The sequence below is a fragment of the Carassius gibelio genome, chromosome B1, assembly GCF_023724105.1.
Source record: "Carassius gibelio isolate Cgi1373 ecotype wild population from Czech Republic chromosome B1, carGib1.2-hapl.c, whole genome shotgun sequence".
In the NCBI taxonomy this organism is placed as follows: Eukaryota; Metazoa; Chordata; class Actinopteri; order Cypriniformes; family Cyprinidae; genus Carassius; species Carassius gibelio.
The window spans coordinates 4264481-4290642 of NC_068396.1; the positions used below are offsets into that span (position 1 = coordinate 4264481).

The following is a 26162-nucleotide window of genomic DNA, read 5'->3' on the forward strand; positions in this document are numbered from 1 at the left end:
TCTAAGATGATTCACTTATTTACACTCATTTAAATCTTTCTCTTCACTCTCTGATGCAAAAGTCTGAAAACTCATCCTTTCTAATCACCCTACTACTTGCCCACTTGATCCTATTCCATCTCATCTCCTTCAAGCAATTTCTCCTGCAGTTGTACCTGCACTCACTCACATCATTAACACATCCAACCACTCTGGTGTTTTTCCCTCATCATTAAGACATGCTCGTATAACACCACTACTAAATAAACCCACCCTCAACCCATCTCTTTTAGAGAACTACAGACCAGTTTCCCTTCTTCCTTTCATTGCAAAAACACTTGAACGAGCTGTGTTCAACCAAGTCTTTGCATTTCTCACACACAACAATCTCCTTGACAGCAACCAATCTGGCTTCAGAAGTGGACATTCAACTGAGACGGCCTTGCTCTCAGTTGTTGAAGTTCTAAGACTGACAAGAGCGGAATCCAAATCTTCAATACTTATCCTGCTTGATCTGTCCGCTACTTTTGACACGGTTAACCATCAGATCCTCCTATCAACTCTACTGGCAAAGGGCATCTCACGAACCACACTTCAGTGGTTTGAGTCTTACCTATCAGATAGGTCCTTCAAAGTATCTTGGAGAGGTGAGGTGTCCAAGTCACAACATCTAACTACTGGGGTGCCACAGGGCTCAGTTCTTGGACCACTTCTCTTCTCTGTCTACATGGCATCACTAGGTTCTGTCATTCAGAAACATGGCTTTTCATATCACTGCTATACTGATGACACTCAACTCTACCTATCATTCCATCCTGATGATCCAACGGTAGCTGCTAATCTAACAGACATTTCTTGCTGGATGATGGAACATCACTTTCAACTCAACCTTGCCAAGACAGAACTGCTTGTGGTTCCAGCAAACCCATCGTTTCATCACAATTCCACCATCAAGTTAGGCACATCAACCATAACTCCTTCAAAAACAGCCAGAAGCCTTGGAGTTATGATTGATGATCAGCTGACTTTCTCAGACCACATTGCTAAAACTGTCCGATCCTGCAGATTTGCTTTATTCAACATCAAGAAGATCAAGCCCTTTCTTTGGGAACATGCTGAATAACTCTTTGTTCAAGCTCTTGTTCTGTCCAGGCTGGACTATTGCAATGCTCTCTTGGCAGGTCTTCCAACCAATTCTATCAAACCTTTACAATGCGGCAGCAAGATTAATTTTTAATGAGCCAAAAAGAATACACGTCACACCTCTTTTTATCAATTTACACTGGCTACCAATAGCTGCTCGCATAAAATACAAAGCAATGATGTTTGCCTACAAAACTACCACTGGCTCTGCACCCATTTACCTAAATTTGTTACTTCAGACATATGTGCCCTCTAGAAGCTTGCATTCTGCAAGTGAACGTCGTTTGATTGTGCCATCCCAAAGAAGCACAAAGTAATTTTTACGGACTTTTAAATTAAATGTTCCCTCCTGGTGCAATGACGTCCCCAACTCAATCCGAGCAGCTGAGTCCTTAGCCATCTTCAAGAATCGGCTTAAAACACATCTCTTCCATCTTTATTTGACTCTCTAACTCTAGCACTCTCTAACTCTATTATTAAAAAAACAATCTAACTACCTTTCTAATCTTTTTGTATTCTATTTACTTTTCATTTATTATGCAATTATGTGTATGTGTATGTCTGTGAGCGTGTGTATAAATATATATAAAAGACCTCTAACACTAGCTTGCTCTATTCTTTTTCTATTCTGTTTTCTTTTATTTATAATATTATTTAAAAGCCCTTGCTACGTGTACTGTGTTCAGCAAACTGAGACTTGTTATAGCACTTATATTGCATTGCTCTTTTAGTTGTTTTTGATTGCTTCCTCTGTCCTCATTTGTAAGTTCCTCTGGATAAAAGCATCTGCTAAATGAATAAATGTAAATGTAATGATTCTGGAAGCTTTTTTTAACATTCATTTTCTTATTTGTTTGTTTGAAGAATTTTGGTGTTTTATAAGTTATTTCCATTAATTCTAAAGCCTCATACTGAACAGTTCAATACAAATACATGTATTGTTACACCCCTAATATATATATGTATATATACACTTGTATATACAGATGCCAGACACTCTAGACACTTATCGAGTTTAATGAAGGTCATCATTCCTCCACAACACTTGGGATAATTTGGACTTAATTTACACAGTCTTTATTGTTCTTACACTAGCCGTTACCCTCAGCCAGTGACAACATCTTATTAGAGACTTGATTCTGATCCAGATTCTGATCCACTCCCGACCCCCACAGATCAAGTGTCACTTGATCGCTGACAAATCCCTGCGGTTTGAAGGCTTATTTCTGCTTACCCACACACACGCACACAGAGACGCTCCGTCTGCAAATCTTCAGATTTCAACAGCATAGCCACAACAACACTATCTGAACATGCGTACAGGATCCCATCATCCCACAGAAGCCCAGTATGGCTGCAGGCGTCCAGCACACATGAGCGTGGCCGGCCGTCCCGCTGCAGCTGCCCACACAGAGAGTATTTTGGGAATGTTCTGGGCTCTCTGGCTGCAGCATGGCATGTGTGACTGTGAGCAACTAATGTTCAGGCCATAACGCATTCCACACCATTCAAACAGTAGTTACACCACGGCTTTAACACCAAAATCTCAAGGGATGAAAATTACAAAAATGCTAAGGCCAGTGTTTGGGTTTGAAGAAACATTTTCACCTATTTGGGAATTTTTAGCCTTCAGGATTTTAAAACTAAAATAAATTCAAAGATCTCACATATCAAATGCTGCCACCAAGTCATGTCAGAATTGTATACACTTTGTGAAAAACAGAAATTAGTATGTAACTGGTCTATGCATTGATTTATTCCAAAATTGATTACAACATTAACAGGATTTTTTTCTGATTATCTTAATATATGATATGACCACACTGAAACATATTTAACAATTGTATAATTTTTATGTTTAAAAGTTATAACCTTATAATAAATAAATAAATAAAAAACTTCATGAAATACAAACCCGATTCCAAAAATTGGCACACATTGGGTAAAAAAAAGGAATGGAATAATTTACAAATCTCATGAACATATATTTTATTCAAAATAGAATATAGATAATGTCAGATGTTGAAAGTGAGATATTTTGAAATGTCATGCCAAATATTGGCTCATTTTGGATTTCATGAGAGCTACACATTCCAAAAAAGTTGGGACAGGTAGAAATAAGAGGCCGGAAAAGTTAAATGTACATATGAGGAAAAGCTGGAGGACCAATTTGCAACTTATTAGGTCAATTGGAAACATGATTTAGTATAAAAAGAGCCTCTCAGAGTGACAGTGTCTATCAGAAGTCAAGATGGGCAGAGGATCACCAATTCTCCCAATGCTGCAGCGAAAAATATTTGAGCAATATCAGAAAGGAGTTTCTAAGAGAAAAATTGCAAAGAGTTTGAAGTTCTCATCATCTACAGTGCATAATATCATCCAAAGATTCAGAGAATCTGGAACAATCTCTGTGTGTAAGGGTCAAGGCCGGAAAACCACACTGGATGCCCGTGATCTTCGGGGCCTTAGACAGCTTTGCATCACATACAGGAATGATACTGTAATAGAAATCACAACATGGGCTCAGGAATACTTCTAGAAAACATTGTTGGTGAACACAATCCACCGTGCCATTCGCCGTTGCCGGCTGAAACTCTATAGGTCCAAAAAAGAAGCCATATCTAAACATGATCCAGAAGCACAGGTGTTTTCTCTGGACCAAGGCTCATTTAAAATGGACTGTGCTAAAGTGGAAAACTGTTCTGTGGTCAGACAAATCAAAATTTGAAGTTCTTTTTGGAAAACTGGGACGCCAAAAAGAGGACAAGGACAACCCAAGTTGTTATCAGCGCTTAGTTCAGAAGCCTGCATCTCTGATGGTATGGGGTTGCATGAGTGCATGTGGCATGGGCAGCTTACACATCTGGAAAGGCACCATCAATGCTGAAAGGTATATCCAAGTTCTAGAACAACATATGCTCCCATCCAGACGTCGTCTCTTTCAGGGAAGACCTTGCATTTTCCAACATGACAATGCCAGACCATATACTGCATCAATTACAACATCATGACTGTGTAGGAGAAGGATCCGGGTACTGAAATATCCAGCCTGCAGTCCAGATCTTTCACTCATAGAAAACATTTGGTGCATCATAAAGAGAAAGATGTGACAAAGAAGACCTAAGACAGCTGAGCAACTAAAAGACTGTATTAGACAAGAATGGGACAACATTCCTATTCCTGAACTTGAGCATCTTGTCTCCTCAGTCCCCAGATGTTTGCGGACTGTTACAAAAAGAAGAGGGGATGCCACACAGTGCTAAACACGGCCTCGTCCCAACTTGAGATGTGTTGATGAAACTTCCACATCATTGAATTCGGTTTTTATTCACAACTTGTAATCGGGTTTGTATATACAATATATAATATTATCATTGTTATTATTGTTACTGTTATTACTATTATTATTATTATTATTATTATTATTATTATTATTATTATTATTATTGTTGTTGTTTGTGCCATAATAATGTTTCTTTTTTAAGTTATTTACAATAAAATTGAATTACCATATTTATTACCATATAGACCCTGAATATAAGACGAATGTGTTTTTTCAGATGTATTTCCAAGAGATAAAAATCGTCTTATATTCGGGTCAGTATGGTATTACATAAAAACTTCTTACTTAAAATACCTAACATGATAGCTTTGAAATTAACCTTAGTATGAAAAAAGGTTACCTAATTTCAAAATGTTCTTTTATGTACCTGTGCAGAAAGTCGTGGTGCGTTCCTCTGAGCGTGGGCCACGGCGTCCCTCACCAGCCCGTGAACTTCCAGAAGCACTTGCTCCAGATCCTGCCCCCCGTTCATGCGGGTGGAGAGCGTCTCTAACGAGCGCACAAACTCCCTCCAGTGGGCGTCCACTTCGGCCAGGCTGGCGAGACAGCCTCGCATCACGTTGAGACAGTAGCCCATGCAAGGCTTGCTGGAGGTCAGACCCTGGCAGTGCGGGCAGTAACTCATCCTCAGCAGGCCACGTCTGCACTCACGGCTGAGCTGAATATGGTCGGTTGTGTTAATGACCTCCACGCCCAAGTGTAGCGCCTGGAGGAACACCCGGCTGGGCAGCGAGGCACGGGAGATGAGCGTGGCGAGCCGACCCGGGGCACCACTGTACGGCCCCAGATCCCGACACGAGGCACGGACGCACTCGGAGTACGACGGAGACAAGCGTGACAGATCCGGCTCCACCAACCGCTCGTAAACCAGGGGGAAAAGGGCGTCGAAGAAGCGATGCGAAGCTTCTTCCAGGCTAAGCTCGGAGCCCAAGACGAAGAGACCCACGTCTGTGAAAAACTCCCCGATGGGCGCCGCTGCCGGACCGGCCAGATCACGGTACGTGTGCAGGAGGACGGCATGAGTGTGATTCTCCGCCTGACGCACCAGGGAGTCCACGGTTTCTGGAAGACAGATGGAAAAAAAAAAGGATATGAGAGACATTTCAAAGCAAAGTCATGGTGTTCAAAATATGTTTTTGTTCGGCATGACATCACAAATCATTGTCAGTAAGCTTAGGGACATTTAGAAACAGTCCCGTTCAATTTTTTGTTCACATTCAATGTTTAGAAATGAATAAAACAGAAATGTTCACATGTTATATAACTATTTAATATACACTACATTTAAACATTTTGGGCTGTTTTTTAAAGAAAATAATACTCCTATGCCGCAAAGATGCATTAAATTGATAAAAAGTTCCAAAATTAACAACTTATAATATAACTTTATAATATAATATAATATAATATAATATAATGATAAGAGCTGTCAATCGATTCAAATATGTTATCACTATTAATTACACTTTTATGAATTAACTTGTGTTTAATCTCAACTCAATCACATTTTTATCTGTTTTAAATGTACCTTAAATCGATACTTTAAGTTTTTAATAGTTTAATCAACATGGGCACGGACAAACATGGATGATTTATGCAAATGTATATTTATTATTAATGAACCATAAAAAACAGAGCATGAAGTCTAGACATGTTTCAAAAGTCGTGGATGTTTTTCAAAGCACCAGCATATAAGAATGATTTCTGAAGAATCATGTGATACTGAAGACTAGAATAATGATGCAGAAAATTCACAAGAATAAATTACATCTTAAGATATAATCAGATAGCAAACAGTTATTTTAAGTTGTAATAATATTTTGCATTTTTACTGTTTTTACTGTATTTTTGATCAAATAAATGCAGCCTTGATGAGCAAAAGAAAAGTCTTTCAAAAGTATTAAAAAGTCCCAAACTTTTGAACACTATAGACTACCTTTAACATTTGCATAAAAATGTCATAAAACTAGTGGCATCCTTGCATGTTTCTCTCTAGTTAGTGCTTTGAGCATGTAAAAGCCCACACCACAGAAACGAGTCCCAGGCCCTTTGAAAGCAGCGGAGCAGAGAATGGCTCTTCCTGCAGGCAAACCCAGTATGAAATGCTTTTTTATCTGTGTGCAACGAGATCTAAAGAGCTTCCTCAGTCCAGAGAGAGGGAGAGAAATAAAAAATAAAAAAGTGGATAACAAGACGCAGAGAGCTTGAAGATACACTGGTGCAATAATGCCTTGAAGCACTCTCCATATCTCTGCATTTAAAGAGCGCATTGAAAGATCATCTGTCTTTTTTATTATTCCCTATTATCTCTATATATGATGCCCAGAATCATCTTTGTGCACATTCTCCAAACACTCGGCTCTAATTCTATGTGATGTATAAACAACAATAACTCATTATGCTGGAAATGACTCATAGTTATTGTAGTTTTAATGGCCTTTCTTCCATCGTTTTAATTCTATTTGCGGTTTCTTAAAAAAAAAAAAAAAAAAAAAAAAAAAAAAAAAAAAAGGAAATGTATTTTGTGAATATTTACCCATTAACACATTTAAATGCAAAGTTTAATAAATGATATTCAAAAAACTAAATCTCTGAAAATCGATGTACTGTAAAATAACTTCTGTAAAAAAAATATAAAAAGGATTTTAAGATATTATCTTAGAAAACTTTGTTTTATTCTATTCATTTATTTTTGGTGAAATTATGAAGTAATAAAAAAATTTTAAAATGTAAACAAATCATTTTATTCAGCAAGGTATTTAATTGATCAGGACTTTTATATTATTCTGAAAAAATTACTTCAAATAAATGCAGTTCTTCTAAACTTTATATTTTTAAAAGATCTATTTATCAAGAAACTAACTTTTTTTCAATACTGTTAATAATCAGTACTGTTTCATGATCCACAAATCAGTATATTAGAATGATTTCTGAAGGATAATGTGACACTGAAGACTGGATTAATGATGCTGAAAATACAGCTTTGAACCACAGGAATAAATTGCATTTTATAATATATGCACATAGAAACAAGTTATTTTAAACTGTAATAATATTTCATCATATTACTGTTTTTATTAGATTTTTTTCAGCAAATAAATGCAGCCTTAATGAGCAGAAGAGACACAAATCTTACCGACCACAAACTTTTGAATGGCCATTTATATATATAAATATTGCCAAAAGAGATTTCAAACGTCTTTGATTATGGCCAGCAATATTTTTGGATTACATCCTTCAGCTTTGATGTCATCCAATAAAGTAAAATAAACACATTTTACATTCTGAGGACCAGTGGGATGATATTTCTGCAATCACAGGCCTTGACCGTGAAGGACGAGGAAGACTAAAGCCAGGCCAGATAAGCAGAAATAACCTGACGCAGGGTGCAGGATCAGCACGGCAGGACGTCCAATTTCCTGAAGTCTTTTTGTCTGTGAGTGAAGTATGACTTGCAAAGTTAGCAATATCCTCGCTGTGCTTTTTATGAGCCCTGAGAAATACCTGAAGTACAGAACGACCTCCTGTGTTCTCCTCGTTAATGCCTGAACAATTCATCTAAGTGGAAATACTGTAAAATGAGTCTCCGTTTCTCCCAAAGCTTCCTCTCATCATACCATAACCCCTTTGTAACCTCTTTTATAAGACTATAATGGAACAAAGTGTATTGTTTCAATAGCTAAACAAATAAACGGAAGAGCATTATTGGTGGGGGAATTTTTCAAATGTTTTGTTGTCTGAAAGCCAAATGTGTAAACATTTATAGGATGTATATAACATTCTTATACAGCATGCAACTAAAATGTAACAAATTAACTTTAATTCAAGAATGCACTACTCTAAACTAGTATCCTTGTGTGCTAGTGAAATGTGTGAGTGTCTGGCAGTGATTTGTGTGAGAGGCTTAGACACATTCGATACGTTTGGTCTTGGTCGACTACTGAGGGTTCACAGGGATTAGACACAGCTGATTAAGAGCTGGCCGACTGAGGGAGGTCACCGGAGATTGTTTACCACCGAGTGTTAATGAATCCTCCTTACTAGACCGCAGAAAGACAGTATGTGTGTGTATAAAGATTGACATCTTTAGGAGCTAAACGGAAGATTAGTGAGTTCACTGACTGGAGGTGACTAGAGTAGAACACATTATATGCTCCGTGGCTATTTGTCTCATTTAGCGGCTCGTTACGCGCTGTAGTCAAGGAGAACAAAACTCGCAGGACACGCTGAGAGGCTATTTCCAAGAAATTCATTGCACTCGTGGTTAATCCAGAGTCAAAACCTCAAGCGACCACCCTTTAAAAGGTGCCATGGTTTCCCACACTCTTTGGCCGATGAGTTACTGTGAGTTTTTGGGTCATTTTAGACGATTCCAGTCACATGGAGAAAGAAAGAAAGAAAGAAAGACAGAAAAAAATTGTTATTGAATAATAAAACAAATGTATAATTCAAAAATAAATACATAACTTTTATATTATTTTGTGCAGGAAAAATTTAATCTATAACTTAATATTTTTTATAAGATCTATCATTGGGGTACTATTTGCAAAAGGAAAATTTTAACTATTGTAAAAAAAAAAAATAATAATAAAATAAAATGCACCCGTGTCTGATTTTTATTTTAATTATTCAGGCTATATTGAAATTAAATAAAAATTAAATGAATAATTATATTGTATAATTATAATCATAATTTAATTTGACATTTTAAAATAAAAATAAAATAGGTTTTTACAAATTATATATAAAAAAGAAAGAATTAGATCTATAAGTAATATCTTGACTTTTATAAGATATATAATTAGAGTAGGAATTATTTAAGGAATATGTATTTTTGCCATTTATAAATAAATAACAGTAACAGTATTTTATAGTTAATATTTGAGAAATGAGCAACTTCAAAACTGAGCGTGTGCTTCAATTCTGTTTTGTTAATTTCATTGACTTTTGGGGGTTTCAAAACCCCATTATCTTCAGGTTTTCTATTACCACGGGAAACCTGGTACATGTTGAAAAAAAGGTGTATATATATATATATATATATATATATATATATATATATATATATATATATATATATATTTATTATTATGATTATTATTATTAGATAAACAATCAACATAACAGGATGTATTCTTAATTAACACCAGTGAATCCATCCATTCCTTTGCCTTCATGTTACACGTTCTCTTTCCCGAGGCCAACTATTAGCATGACAGCAGGATCACCGAGACTGAGAGACCTTGAGCATTTGCCCTGAAGCCTGGCCGATGGCTCCAACATTTTCTGCTGATGTCTCCACGAGGGGACGCCTCAGGAAACCCCCAAAAGAGTTACAGGAGAGATCAAACCACATCGTGACAAAAGTGCTAACTCATCAGAAGTGAGACCAAGAGAGCGTGGAGAGCACACCTGCGATTCATGACGGGTAAAACCCTGGCATTTCCTTCATTCGGAGCATGAGGAGGACAGGAAAGGAGATTCGTGTCACCTCAGATTGGAACCATATGAGTGCTTCATAGCAGGACACTAGGAAAGAAAAGCCCATGAGAAAGACTCAAGGACGGCTGTGCTATGCTGAGTTTCAGCAACTTCAGCAGGAAGCATCTCAAGCGTGAATATCACAGGGCTATTTTTCATTAGCTATCCACTGGGAGCCCTAGAAAACACCACAACTATTTACTGAACAGCATTTTTATTCTTTCTGCGTGGTTCGATATAAATCAGGGCCAAATTAAGAGTTGGCATCACTGATGATCCCAACTGTGAAATTAAAGCTTGCCAACTTTTTACTGTTAAATAAGAATCTGGGGATTTATTTAAAGACCCAGTGAAATAAAAATTTAAGTTTTAAAACATTTATTCTATATATTCTATTCTAACATAAGGACATTTATGTACAAGTGTACTAAAGCTGACAACAGGCATGGGTATAGTTTATATACTTAACATTTATGAGTGCGTACTGTATTTATTATGTATACATAAATACAAACACATGCATGCATATATTTATGAAAAATGTGTTGTATTTATAATAATATTTATAAAATAATAATTTATAATATATATATATATATATATATATATATATATATATATATATATATATATATATATATATATTATATACACACACACACAATGTATTGATATTTTTTATTATTAATATTACCCTAGGAAGAATGTTACTCAGCAGCAATCATTTTTGTATTAGCAGAACTTCAATCATCCCAGTTTTTCTGACTCTCACTGAAATCTTAATATATGATTCATACAATTCAAGCTCTAACAAAGATCAGGGGCTTTACACAACACACTCATTCAGGGAGGTTTCAAGGGTCATTAAAAGCCCCTTGATGTTTTCTAACAAGCACCTGCAGTTATACACATTTCAAACCACACATTGGGTCGACATCGAGAAGAACGGCATGAGTGTGTGTGAGTTTAACTTCACCATGTGTGCTGTGCCATGACTGGAAGTTATCAAACGACGGGAGGAGGGAACAACCTGCGTGTTTTGAGCTGGGAAACATTCATTTCAAATGAAGATATAAAACAGGACAGGACATGATATATTGAGAATGCTGTCATCAATGGACTGGTTTGAAAGAGAAGTCAGTTACAGTTAGAAACTGCTGACATACCTAACTACTTAAAGAAATAGTCCATCCAAACATATGTAAAATATCCAAAAAATTTGCTGAGATGTAGATGAGTTTGTTTCTTCATCAGTAGCATTACATCACTTGCTCACCAATGGATGCTCTGCAGTGAATGGGTGCCGTCAGAATGACATCAGTCCAAACAGCTGATAAAAACATCACAATAATCCACAGCACTCCTGTCCATCAGTTAACATCTCAACTGGACTGGACAAAAACAAATGCATCATCAAGACACTTTTTAACTTCAAACCGTTAACTGCTTCTGGCTAAAATAAGTGTCCTCTATCCCTCATGTTGTCTTTCTCCAGTAAAAATAGTTTTGTCTGAATCAGGAGAGAAATATACACACATGAAACACTGTAAAAACAGCATGAAACAGTTCTAAACAGACATGCCAATGGATTTTGATGTGAGAAACCACAGGGGATGAACTTTTTCACTGGAGGAAGTGTTATTATGGATTATGGACTCATTTTTTAGCTGGAATAGATGGTTTGAAGTTAAAAAACCCTTATTGATAGTTTTGTTTCTTACAAACACGTAGCTTTTAGCTTCACAAGACATTAACTGTTGGACTGGAGTGGTGTGGATTACTTATTATTATGATGTATTTATCAGCTGTCTGGACTCTCATTCTGACGGCACCCATTCACTGCAGAGTGCACTGATGAGACAGTGATGTAATGCTACATTTCTCTAAATCTGACGAAACACATTTTCATTTTTAGGTGAACTATTCCTTTAAATTAAAAAAATATGTATAATAATGCGTGAAATCAAGCTCAGCATAGTAAGCATTTGCATTAACATTGCATTAATTGTGTTTTGTACTATTGTTACAAATCAGTAATTTGCTCATTATGAAACTGCCTGGGTTCTTGTAGTTCTGCCTCTTAATCCTACATTTTGTCAAGTGCTGTGCACGTCCCAAACGAGACTGAACTTTACAGGTGGCCTTTAGTAGAAGAACAATGCATCAATGCTCAGACTGGTGCATGAATACTGCATGAGCGGCCCTAATGCATTGTTCATCAGATAAAGGGCACAACCACAGCAAAAGACACCAAATATCTTTACTCCGAGCTCTCCTACAGACAGCTGATGCGATGTAAGGTCTCATGACCCAGTAGGTAAATGCTACTATGATGAGGTCCTTCAGAGGACATAACGAGATTTTGTAAATACCACAAACCCAGGTGGAAACTTGATTTTTTATTTGCAATCATCATGTGAGCTCTTAAAAGAACGGTTGACTTTGCAGGCCTGTGGTTTTAATGTCAAAGGAAAAAAAAACATTGCAAGTGAAACAAGCAAGGTTATTGGGGTTTTTTTTTTCTTCTTTGCTTGACAACTTGTCTGACAGCATTTGAGTCAACAATTCACTAAAGTAACTTATTTTACTTCAGTAATCTGATGCATTTACATCTGAACAATATAGGAGGAGTCTAAATAAAGCCAAATTAAACATAAATAAATAAATAAATATTAATACATACACACACACACATACTTTTCTTTTTCTTTTCTTTTTTTTTTGCCAGCCATTTGTTCTCTTATTAAGAAATCAGTGCTTATAGTAATGCATTTTATTTTACAACACTTTGGGATTAATTTTTTTTTCTATTAAAGATGGCATACAAATAATATTGCGACTATTGAACTTTTTATTATTATTATTAATTTGGTTAAAAACTATGCAACAAAGTTATTAAATTAAAAAAAGTTTTATAAAAATCTGCAAAAAAAAAAAAATATATATATATATGTTTATTATTATTATTATTATTATTATTATAAACACATTTTGAAAAAAGGTTAAAAAGCTACAAAGTACAATAATTTTCTTTTGAATAACTGTGCACAACAAATTGTACACAATATGACAAATAATGTGCATTAGGAAAGTAAAGAAGGTTAATTCTGATTGGTCGACTTTAATGTCGAGTTAAGTAAACATTACAGACAGACGAGCCTTGTTGCGGCTTTTCTCTTAACGATAACTTGTTTTACAACTCTTGATATAAATAACTCGAGTCAACCACTTTCGCGTACGCGTCCACGTCCTGCAACATTCAATTAGCCGCAGTGACGGACAGCCTCACCCGAGACACATTGTTCTGGCAGCTGTTTCGTCTGACATCTTTGTCCATCGTGGCACAATCAGGAATGCATTTCATCCTATTTGCTGCAGCTCCTCCCTCTCATATGAATCTGCCCGGCTGCTAAAAGGCTTTCCCAGACCCCGTTCTCATCCCTCGACCTATAATTGCAGCATTACTCATTTTCAATAATGCTAAGTAATCCACTTAGCCATGACAGCATATTATTTAATTCAGCAATGAAGCATGGCACAGCTCGGCTCGCAGGACTATAGGTTTCTGAGGTGGTCCTGAGCTATGGTAATATGAAACCGATATGCCTACGTACACTGAAAAAAAAATGATTATGGCCCCAATTAAATTAAGCTTAATTCAGTTTTGCTAGTGTAATCTATTTAAATTTAGTTTTTGATTTTAATTAATAATTATTAATTGGTTTTTAACAAATTATGCTTATGATGGTATGATTCATTGAATTAACTTTAATCAATTTAATTTATTTTAGCTATATTTAATTAATTTTTTTAGTAAATGCAATGAATTTTTTCAGTGTATTTCCCATCATGCACTGGGGCATGAATAATTAAAAATGTTAAATTTTTCACAGTTTTCGAGTTGTATTTACACAGTTTTATGGTTGCTTTTGATGTTACTTTTAGTGACATTCATTTTTGTGACGCTTGAAGTTCATTTTCTACTCTAAATGACCCATTTATACTCAAACACTATTCACTGATTGTCACCGTCATTGTGTGTGGTGTACCATGTATTGAGGTCTCTGAGAAACGGTGTCTACTGAGTTACATTACAGGCACTCTTGTTTGAGAGAGCAAAAATCTCTTGGATAAGAAAGATAAAGTTAGAGTTGAAAATATTGGGTTTGCTTTATTTGTCTGAATATTAATGAAAGATTTAACAGATAAAAAAATATATATTGGATTAAAATTAATTTTATATAAAAATAAAATTTATATAAAATTAATTCACGATTAAATTGATCTTGTTGCACAATTAATTTGAGTAAATTCTACTCAAAATAGTTTTGCTAAAATTATGATTATAATTAATTTTAAACTACTGAAAGAGATTAATAAACTCAATGTATAAAATATAAGTACAACCAATTTATAAAATATAAGTAAAATCAACTTATAAAATATAAGTTCACTCAACTTATATCAACAAAATACTTGTATCAACAAAATATATCTGGATTTAGATACATTTTATTTCGTGCAACCCCTTGACGTAATAAAATTAAGTAAATTCAACATAACATTTTTTTCAGTTTACATCCAATTGTTGAGAATCCCAAATAATATGTACAATAAATGCATTATTTAATTTACAAAATTTAAATGCACTAAATATTTAGGGTTAACTACTGTAAAAAGTTTACATTACCTAATTAAATCTATATTTTATATAGTTTTTTATATAGCCAAATTGAACTTTAAAAGCATCTTTTACAACTACAATAGTTGTAATTGTGCTTCTCTGGTCTTCGGCCGGTTCTGGCAGAGCCAAGCTTATAAGACAAACACGCGTGAGCTTGACGATGCTCTGATTAACGAGGCGTCACTGAAGGTGCTTCTGTAATCGCCCGACCTGAAACCAGAGCGCTAGTGTGAAGAAAGAAGCAGCTTTGTACGGCTCGCCTGCTACGTTTGTTTGAGTTGGACCAACACTTGTTCGCTGGCAGCGCTTCTGTTTGCTTCTCTCACAAGGGTTCGACTGCCGAGGAGAAGCTTTTGGCATGGAGTTTCCTTCACAACCCCTGCAAACATGGCTACGAATACGCCATCCTAAACTAAGTGCAAAAAAAGAAGGGGATAGCAGAAAGGTGCTATGGGTTTTATTTGGACTGCAGTGAAAAACTCACATGCGTCTGATGATGAAATGCTGGTACCTTTCACCCCTATTAAGTGCAGCGGATGGCGTACATGTTGGCGCTTTTATAGGGGACGGGGTTACGTCTGGGACACAAGCTTTCATAAGCCGTGTTACATCAGTGTCTGATTTATATGAGGCATGCATTGCAATAAGTGAAGCTGTGGGCAAAGCAAATGATTCAAGCCCTGGTAGGATCACATGTCAGTGTTAAAGAGTTCAGGTCTCCAAAACGGTCCAGTATGGGAAAAAAAAAGAATTAAATCTAACAAACCTTAAAAAACAGAAAAAAATAAATAAATGAAAAAAATAAAAACCATATAAATGTTAATTTTAAATAAATAAAAATGTATTAAGCAAAGCATAAATAGAAAACAATAACATAAAACATTACAATTAAAAAAAAAAAAAAAAAAAAAAAAAAAAATCACAATTAATAACCTTTTTGACATTGTCACCTAAAAAAAAAAAAAAAAAAAAAAATTATATATATATAAAATTATACTTATTTTTATGTAAATATTTTCAGCTCAAATATCTTAGAGAAGTAAATTAATATATATTTTTTATTTAAAAAAAAATCCTAATATAAATTATAGATCGAAAATTTAAATAAAATGGCAAAGCAAATTATTCAATCGCATATAGGATGATATGTTGGTTACGGAGTCTAATTTAAAAAATTTAAATATGCAAAAATACTCAATGAATCGCAAAAAAAAAAAATATATTTGTTTATTTATGTAAAGACGACATTTTTAAATATATTAAAAATATTTTATTTAAATTATTTTACTATATTTCTATACCTATATTTCATATATTAAAATATTGGAACTAAGCATTTGTCCACCAGGGGGAGTTGCTTGTTGCTTGTATATCTAATGAATATTAATATTAAGTTGATTTTTCAATTAAGTATCTAAGCAAATAAAAAATCCCCCAGACTTCTCTTAAGATCCGAAAATCACTTGCTTCGTTATCTTGCACATCACCACATCCACCAAATGAGCCGATTTTATGCATATCTGAGGCGTAATGACATATGCAATATTTACAAACAAGTGGGTTTTGTTCCAACCATGTTTACAAGAATGATTCAATATTGTCCACACAGCACCGACTTTTTCTTTCTACTTTAAAGGCCAGTATCTCAAGACAGAATGACATAAAAGTTCTAAAACAGAAACACAAATGCATTTTAAAGAATTGCACAAAAGCTAAAATTCTGTCATCATTCAACTCTCCTTGAAGCTTTTGAAGACAAAAGAAATACTTTTGTCAAACAAAGACTTGAAATGAAGCCGCAGGATGTTTCATAAGGGTTTTGAATGGCATGAGATGAAGTGAATGATGACAGTTTTCATTTTTGGGTGGAAATGCTCCTTTCCATCAAATACAGGATCTCAAAGATTCATCACAGACACCAAAAAGCCATTCTGAGTGAGAAAGAAGCTCTTCTAAGTCAAGTCCGCCCACACACGAACGCATCAAATCATTGTCTGTATTGATTTTCTCCCATTATAACACATCAGCGGTGTGGCACCAATTAGCGGCCAGTGAGTGCCGTGTTATGAGGTCACAACTCACTGCTGCTCTCACCCACCAGCAGAACCTGGCACCGAGCCATCAACAACACACCCACACACACCTAACCAGCATTTGATCGCTCAGAGGTTGCTCTTTCTGTGCTAGGGAGACTTGAGTGTTTCCATTTAGAAAGCCTTTCATTTAAAGGGACAGTTCAGCCAAAAATGAATTTAATGTTAATTTACATCCAAGATATAGATAACATTTCTCTTCAGTGGAATTTTAAGCTGAAACCATGGTCCTTAGTGATTCATCAAAGTCAATGGGTCGATGAGTGTTAAAGAGGTCACATGATGCTTTTTTAAAGATCATTATTTTGTGTATTTAGTGTAAAGGAATATGTTGACATCCTTAAATGTTAAAAAAAAAAAACATTATTTTTCAAATACTGTGCATTATTGTAGGTCCTCTACGCTCTAAAAAATGCTTAAATATTTCAACCCAACTTTGGGTCAAATTTGGACTAAACCAACTTTTGGGTTAAACATTTAATGTAAAAATTCAACCCAATGGTTGGGTTAGTCCATATTTGACCCGGAGCAGGGTTGAACCATCCTTCCGACAAGAGCAGTCTGCTCTGATTGGCCAGCTGACCCAGTGCATTGTGATTGGCCGATCACCACAAGCACTCATCGGAAATGTAGCGGCCCTTGACATTTTATAATCATGACCTTCATCTTTCAAAATAAATGTAAAGTTAATAATGTCCTTAGTTTTACCATCAGTTCAAGCCCGAAAAAGGAAGAGTGACGTGACAGACACCGTGATGAAGCTCGTATGTGTTTGCAGAACACAAGCCACGGACGGTTAAGACAGCTGACTCCACATTTGAACATTCAACAGAAAAATACTTAAACTAATAAGAAAACATACTTCCAGTAGCTGATTCAGAAGCACCAGAATGTTGTAGCAACATCAGAATAACATCCTCTCCCAGGTTCACAAAACAGCTATCCATAAAATGTGTTGCTTTTCTGCTGTAGGTAATCTTAAAGATTCCTAAACGCATCTACTTTAGTAAGAACAAGTAAAGTCCTTTTGCTTTCTGCTGGATCCACACACATCTCCCTGACATAACTGCTTCAACACTAACTGTGTTACTGAAACCAAGCCTTCTCTCTTTGAGTGAACATTGGGTGGCATAACGCAAATATTTCCAGTGACATAGACATATGGGCCGTGTTTAAACCAAGCGTTTTAGGAGAGTGTGGCAGAGTCTTAACTTTGATAAAGAATATCTCTTTGGATTTGAGACTTTAGTCTTTGCAACTTTACAGATCTTCAAGCACCAAGAGCTTCTAACACTCCAAAGAGAAAGAAAAATTTAATTTATGACCCCATTAAAACAAACATATCAGGCAACACAGAATTAAACCCAGCGACTCCTGATGTTATACTGAGGTCTTATGAAGAGAATTGATCGGTCTGTGCAAGAAACTGAACATTATCTACAACTTTACAACCTGTGTTTCAGAGCCTCGGTCCAGAGTAATGTCTGGTTCACGAACGGATCATTCTTTTGAACTGGTTCTTTCTGGTTCAACAAATCGCACTGAACCATCTGAAACTGTTCATGGATCTAGCAGCACAGACCAACAAGTTACTCAGTCAAAACTCACTTTCAGACTCACTTTCAACTGCAATGTTTGAGATTTTTGGGAAAAACAATTACTTTAATTATAACCCAAAATCAGCAGTACGTGGAAGCATATCACTGCATGAGTGAGTCATTAATTCAACCTATTCATTCAAACGGCTAATTTATTCAGTTATGATACTTTGTGTTGCTCAGAGATGCAAAACTGTTCTTGCTCAGGCTTTGAAATGATTTTTGCTGAAGAAATGTACAACATGAAATGCATATTATTTGATTTACTTGTTTATTTTACTGTTTTATAAAATCAGATTTTATAAATATAAACAATATATAAAAGTCATGCAGGGCACAAGTCAGATGCTGGTGTATCTGATCCTGAGTTCCTCCAACACTCATGTTTTCATGGCTTCTCATAGTTTATGTAAAAAGGTGAGCTGATAAAGACTAGTTTATTCACTTTATATGCTTTAGACATGTAAAACATCTGTGTTTCACATCATTATTGGGTGCTATAATAATATATTTTCGGATAAAGTAGGTTACATAATCACATGATTATGAAAACAAATTAGTAAATTGAACCAGTTCACAGAAACAGCCAGTTCACGGAAAATAATCATACTGTATTTTCCGGACTATAAGTCGCACTTTTTTTTCATAGTTTGGCTGGTCCTGTGACATAGTCAGGTGCGACTTTTTTATCAAAATTAATTTGACATGAACTAAGAGAAATGAACTAAGAGACATGAACCAAGAGAAAACATTACTGTCTCCAGCCACGAGAGGGCGCTCTATGCTGCTCAGTGCTCTGTAGTCTACACTGAAGACATAGAGCGCCCTCTGGCGTCTGGAGACGGTAATGTTTTCTCTTGGTTATAAATAAATGCGACTTATAGTCCAGTGCGACTTATATATGTTTTTTTCCTCATCATGACGTATTTTTGGACTGATGTGACTTATACTCAGGTGCGACTTATAGTCCGAAAAATACGGTATTTCCCCATTTGCCTGAGGCATATAAAGTTGTAATTGATGGTCAGTTTCTTGCACATATTGATTGTTTCGCTTCATAAGACCTCAATATATCATCAGGGGCCACAAGTATTCATTTTGTGTTCCCTGTATATGCTTTGACTCTCATAGAGACGACAGCCATCGACTTTCATTTTATGAATCACTAAGACCATGGTTTCAGCCAAAAATCTTCTTTACTGTTTTACTCAAGAGGAAAGTCACCGATATCTTAAATGGCCTGAGGGAGTGTTTTCATTTTTCCATGAACTATGACTATCGTCTGTGGTGCTTCTTTGCTACAGATCTCACACCTCGGGCTCTTTTTAGAAACCAAGCAGAACATGTTCTAATGAACAAAGGGAGTAAAAGAGTTAAACTAGTGAATTAGTCTCATACTTGTTTGGTTTGACATCTGATGGGAGGGGAATTCACAGCTATCAATGGCGTGATTGTGCGGCGATGCTGCTGTGAAATTCGATAAGCGAGATGGGCCTCATGCGACAGCTTCATTTCTGACAACAACTGCTTACAGTGGGATTGCTAGAAAAATAACCGTACTGTGGAAGTATTGTCAAAACATGTTTGAAAAATGAAGCTGAAAAGCTCCCCCATATGAAGCTCATTGCTCATTCTAATCAAAGCACGGTCAGATCCATAAATCTCCAGGCGTGGATGTGTGTGATCTACAGCTGGAGGAGTGTGTGTGTACATTACATCACTGCAGTACCATGGAAATGCCATGCTTTTTGGACATTACATGGCATGGTCTCAGCAATATGACAGTATGTAGACGGTCCAATCGAATCACTTGGTTTACATCCCTCAAGTTCAAATAAGATGTAGCACCTTGATTTCAAGCATTAACCATTCACCAGATTCTGCCAAAAGTAATAAATATTAATTTTGCAATAAAAAAATTAAAATAAAAATTATTTTTGCAACATTACAGATCAAGCAGCAAGAGCTTGTAACACTCCAAAGAGAAAGAAAAATGTAAAATCGCATCATATGACCCCATTAAAACAAACATATCAGGCAACACAGAATTAAACCCCGTGGCTCATGATGATATATTGAGGTCTTATGAAGAGAATAGATCGGTCTGTGCAAGAAACTGAACATTATCTACAACTTTACAACCGGTCTTTCAGAGCCTCAGACCAGAGTGATGTCTGGTTCACGAACGGATCATTCTTTTGAACTGGTTCTTTTTGGTGAACTAGTTGAATCAGTTTAACAAATCGCACTGAACCATCTGAAACTGTTCATAGATCTAGCAGCACAGACCAACAAGTTACTCAGTCAAAACTCACTTTCAGACTCACTTTCCACTGCAATGTTTGAAATTTTTGGGAAAAACAATTACTTTAATTATAACCCAAAATCACCAGTATGTGGAAGCAAGTCACTGCATGAGTGAGTCATTCATTCAACCTATTAGTTCAAACGGCTAATTTATTCAGTTATGATACTTCGTGTTGCTCAGAGATGCGTATAAATACAATGGAATATTATAATCATTAAGTATTTAATTCACCACACCAAAATAAAAAAATAAAAACATTGTAATATAATTAAAAACATTTTAATATAATAATTTAAATATTTACTTTTATTATATTGCATATAATACATATTTCTCCAACACAAATATATAAAATTATTGAAATTATGATATTTTCAAAAACATTAAAATAAGATCACATATAATGCAATACAGTATAATATATTTTATACAAAGTAGTATAACATAGTATAACTATTCATTTTAAGAATTTGACTTACCAGGTTCTCCTACAATAGGCATAAATATGTAACAAACATATGTTCATATTAATAATGTATAACTAATATAATGAAAATATTAAAATTGAATATCAATAAAAATGGTAAATGCTATAATCATGGTATAGAATAAGCAACACAGTATTTGGGGCATATGTCAAAACCCGATAATATTTATCATGTATGTAATAAAAATATGACATGATATGATGTCATCATTGGTTCATGATAGATTGCCAGTGAATAAAAACAAATAAACTGCTGTGTACAGACATGACTTAAAAGTGTGGCAATGTATCAAAACTAGAGCATAAAACACGTTGGAGAAGATTTCTCCGAGTGAATGCGATATTTGACTCCGAAACTTTCCGAGTATTAAAGTACCAATACCGTGACTCACTTTGTGACTCATACAAACCAGACGCTCAAATATACGATGTTGTGGTACACAAGTATATGATACAAACAGAAAAATATGGTGCATTTCTGACTCACACAGATGGGCAAACAGAGAGCGCTGTGCCCAGACATGCTGTAGCTTTAGTGTCACCTTCCCAAAGCCTGCAGCTCCCTTCCTTTCCTGCAGCCCACAAAGGCAACAGAAGAGCGAGGAGACAATAGTTTCTATTCTCTTTCTCTCCTCCTCTTCGGCTCGCTGTGAGAGCATACATGCTGCCTGTCACAATGCCACTTCAGTCTTGCCAATCTCCATGTCGTTGTGTGATTCGCCGCTCGTCCCGGGACGGCCTAATCCACATTGAAAGGGTCCGAACGCAGAGGGAGGCCCCTCATTGTTACTGTGTTTAGACAGAGTTCAAAGCGCTTCTTGTGCCACCTGGCCATCTCTGATGTCGAGAAACGTAAAGATGACTCTTACAGACCTGACTCAGTTCATCTGAATGACCTCAGACCACAAGAAAAGCCAGTGGTGACATGAGATCGTGAGAGAGCCAGAGATGAGATGGAACCGTATTCAGACTTTCAAACCACAGTAGAGAGTGAAACAGACTGTACACAAGTACGCAAAAAAATATTATCTTGTGGAAACTAGTAATATATATATATATATATATATATATATATATATATATATATATATATATATATATATATATATATATATATATATATATATATATATATATATATATATATATATAATTATATTTGATATTGTAAAAAACATGTATTTTAAATGTGGGTATTTTATACTGAATAAAGACTAATAAAAATTATATATTTTTTAAACATACTTTTACAAATATAAAAAAGCTGTTGAACCTTGTAATGTAAAAAAAATTCTATATGAAAAAAAATATATATATATATATTATATATATATATATATATATATATATATATATATATATATATATATATATATATATATATATATATATATATTAATCATGTTTCCACACAGGCCATGCAAATAATAGCTTATTACTTCTATTACGCGGTGGACAGAGGAAATTATTATATATATTTTTTTTTTACAAATCTAAAATGTTGATGAAACAAGTAATGTAAATGTAAAATCTATAAATAAATATTGGCTAAATATTTAAAATATCATAACAGCATATAATTATATTTTAAAGCACATTTATTTTAAATGTGACTTCTATATAAAATAAAGAATAATACAAATTATATATATATATATATATATATATATATATATATATATATATATATATATATATATATATATATATATATATATATATATTAAATATGCTTTTAAAAACATAAAATGCCGTTGAAACTAATAATGTAAAATTGTTCTATATGAAAAAAATGCATTTAAAAAATCTGTTGATTAAACTAATAATGTAAAAGTGTTCTACAGGTTTAAAAAAATTTCCTCTGTCCACCACGTAATAAGCTATCATTTGCATGGCCTGTGTGGAAACATGATTAATGACACAATCCAGGCGCTCTTAAAGAACCCAATGAGGTCACATCTGTATAAAAGAGCCCTGACACTCATGAGCCGCTGTGAAGAGAATCAGACAATTGTGATTACAGGTATATTTCAGGTAAGAAGACATTAGCTCACTTCATCAATGTTATACATGACTCCAAACACAGCGTACCAACGCTCACAAGGACAAAATAAGGACATACAACAATCTGACAGCAGTAGTCGAGGAGAATTCAATTAGCCTAACCCACTTAAGCTGAGAAGAGAAACAGACGAGGGGAGATAAACTATTTACAGGCAATGCAGACGGTCTGAATGTGAGGGTCTCGTTCCAGATAAATGACAGCGGGGTCAGCGAATGAATGGGAAATAAAGGTCAACGCAAAGAATACACCTCTTATCAAAAAACAGTTTTGGCTGTATATGGTTCACTGCAGATTAAAAACAATTCCATCATCAGTTTTTCAGATCAGTATGATGTTATAGGCATCAACTATCAAACAAGGAAAGCAATCCTTGGTCTTGATCCTTAATGCACAAAAAAGGTACTCCAAACAAATTAAGATTTTAAAATCAACGTGAAATCAAAGTGACCCAATCGTTCACTTCTGTAGTTTCAACACTGTTGCCTTTTCTTTCTTCTGTTGACAAAAATAGTAAAATACTACAAAAATGGTAGTAATATGAAAAAGTCTCCTGTGTATGAAAAAATAAATAAATAAAAACCTTAAAATACAATAAAGCAAATATAAACAAAAATAAAAGTTTAAAAAAAAATAAAAGAATAAATAAACCAAGAAATTAATATAAAATATGAATAAAAAAATAACAAATAATTAAAATAAAATAAACATAAAACAAACAAACAAACAAAAAAGAAAAGAAAAACCCAAGTTGAACTTTACCTTTGGCCTCTGACAGCCCAGCTCCTATCAAAACATGACAAATCATGTCATTTTAAACTGTCATACTGTGGAAGTAAAATGTTTTTTTGCACTTTCACCTCATCCTCATTCATGACCGTTGCTTTGAGATCCCACACAGATCTGGCCGGACGTTCGAGGACCCTTCTCACCCAAAAGACATGCCCCTCGAGGTCTCCACTACAAGTGCAGCTTTCCAAACCATTCACCAAACGCCCATTTCCTCCGAGAGGGAGTGGTATCGCTGCTTGTGAGTGCTTAGTATATTTTTTCGGGGTTATGTTGGTTTTGGAGATGGCTTAGCAGAAAAAAGGGAAGCCTAAGCAAACATCTCCATTATCACCCGCTTTAGAGAAGCTGCTCCTGCCGTCCAACCAAAACACAGCGGTCCTGCCAGCGCTGGTCAGAACATGACCGAACGCAAATACCAGCCATACCAGCAGCTGTGACCGCAGTGACCCGGCCTGCATCTCAAGCACACTGGGACCAACAGAGGACAGACACATCTGATAAATGTTATGGCACTTGGCAGCTCTGAGTGGCTTTTTAGGGAGTTCTGGCCCATTTTATCACCCGCCAAGAAGAAATCATAGATCGATTACTTGAAAAACCATATGAATTCAGCTATGAAGAATATGAAGCAAACGGTAAAAGACAAGTTACATGCTGAACCGCAATGCTTCTGCATGGTTTTTATTATAGATCAATTAAAATTATATAAAATGCTACTACAATAATAGTAAGTCTCTAGTTTCTAAGTCATTCCAATAAGAAACTGCAGTGGGGGATTTTTTTTTTTCTTTAGGTGCCATAAATGTTATAAATAAAATATGTAGCGTAAATTCTTAATATTAGTAATTAATTTGTTAATATATATAAGTTCTATCTATATATATATATATATATATATATATATATATATATATATATATATATATATATATATATATATATATATATATATTATTATTATTTATTAAATATTAAAATAAACATTGTAAAAGGGATAGTTCCGGTCCTTGATTCTGATTGGCTGAGCTTCGTCTGAAGCTGTTCTAAATACATTACAAACATACACCTTTGTTTACGTTTGTGTGTTGCTCGGTAACCACGTTTTTTGGAACCACAACGGTTTCTGAGGAACTACATTGTTTGGTGGAAGAATACGTTTTTTATTAATATCATTACACTTTATTTCCTCCGTTTTATTTTGTGAAACCTTACTATGTTTATGAAATAACCTTTTTATGAAAGCAATAAGCCTTGTGCCTAACAACGCCCCTTAGCTGTTATAAACTCACTGTAAACCACGGCTTCTTGGGGATTATTGCTTTATTTTATCTTATATTTATAAAACACGCACATATGTGAAGAGAGATTGTTTTTTCATACAAGAAAAATATATTTTGCAGTGTTAGCCAGCAATCATGTTGGCTCATAAACAAACAAAAAAAAACTTAAAATGTCAAATGTGCAGACATTATCAACATATGCCGCATGCCCACTCAAGTCTATAGCAATACAAAGAGTGCAAACAAATGTTACAAAAGTACATAAACACAAAACTTCCTGGCTGCCAGATGCAGTTAAGGTACAGATTGGTAATCAAAAGAGTTTCTGCATTCACCTCAGGCAACAGATAAAGGAAAAAAAAGTGAAAAAACAACCTCGCTGGAGTGTGAGGTGTCATGTGATGTGTGGGCTGTAAAAACAGAAACCAGGATGAATTTGGCGAGGCTGATCTGGTGGGGATGATTGTGAAATACACTCAGCACCACCACCAGACTGACTCCCTGGGCTCTCATATCTGTGTATGAATGTGTCTCAGTGGCCCTCCTGAAGCTCTGCCTCAATGACTCACTGTTTAGTCAAAGAGAGGGCAGTCAAACACTAAATGCCTTTTTGTTACTTGTAGACGTATTTCACCCTCACCAGCATAAAGAGGGTAAAATCAGGTGAGGGAAGAGAGGAAAGAGGGTGTTGTGCACTGCAATTTTGACTGAAAGTTTTATACTAGGGGTTTCATATTTATATATTTTGTTTATATGTTGAAATGTGTCGCCCCAAAAAAGTGCACAACTCAAAATGTCAAAAACATGCATGTTAACAACTACAACTACATTAACAACACATTTATCTGCCTATACTTTTATTTACAACTTTAAAGTCTAGTAATTTGGTAACTCTTAATGGTAAAAATATAT

The 26162-nt window shown here is 35.1% G+C and overlaps 1 protein-coding gene across 1 annotated transcript in view; it reads right to left on the bottom strand.

The window, feature by feature from the left end:
• The window catches only part of LOC127949379 (glypican-5), a 168552-nt gene that overhangs the window by 120443 nt on the left and 21947 nt on the right, over positions 1–26162 (bottom strand). Inside the window, exon 3 of the mRNA XM_052546502.1 lies at positions 4833–5527. Coding sequence (XP_052402462.1) covers positions 4833–5527 — 695 coding nt within the window. The remainder of the gene's footprint in view (positions 1–4832; positions 5528–26162) is intronic.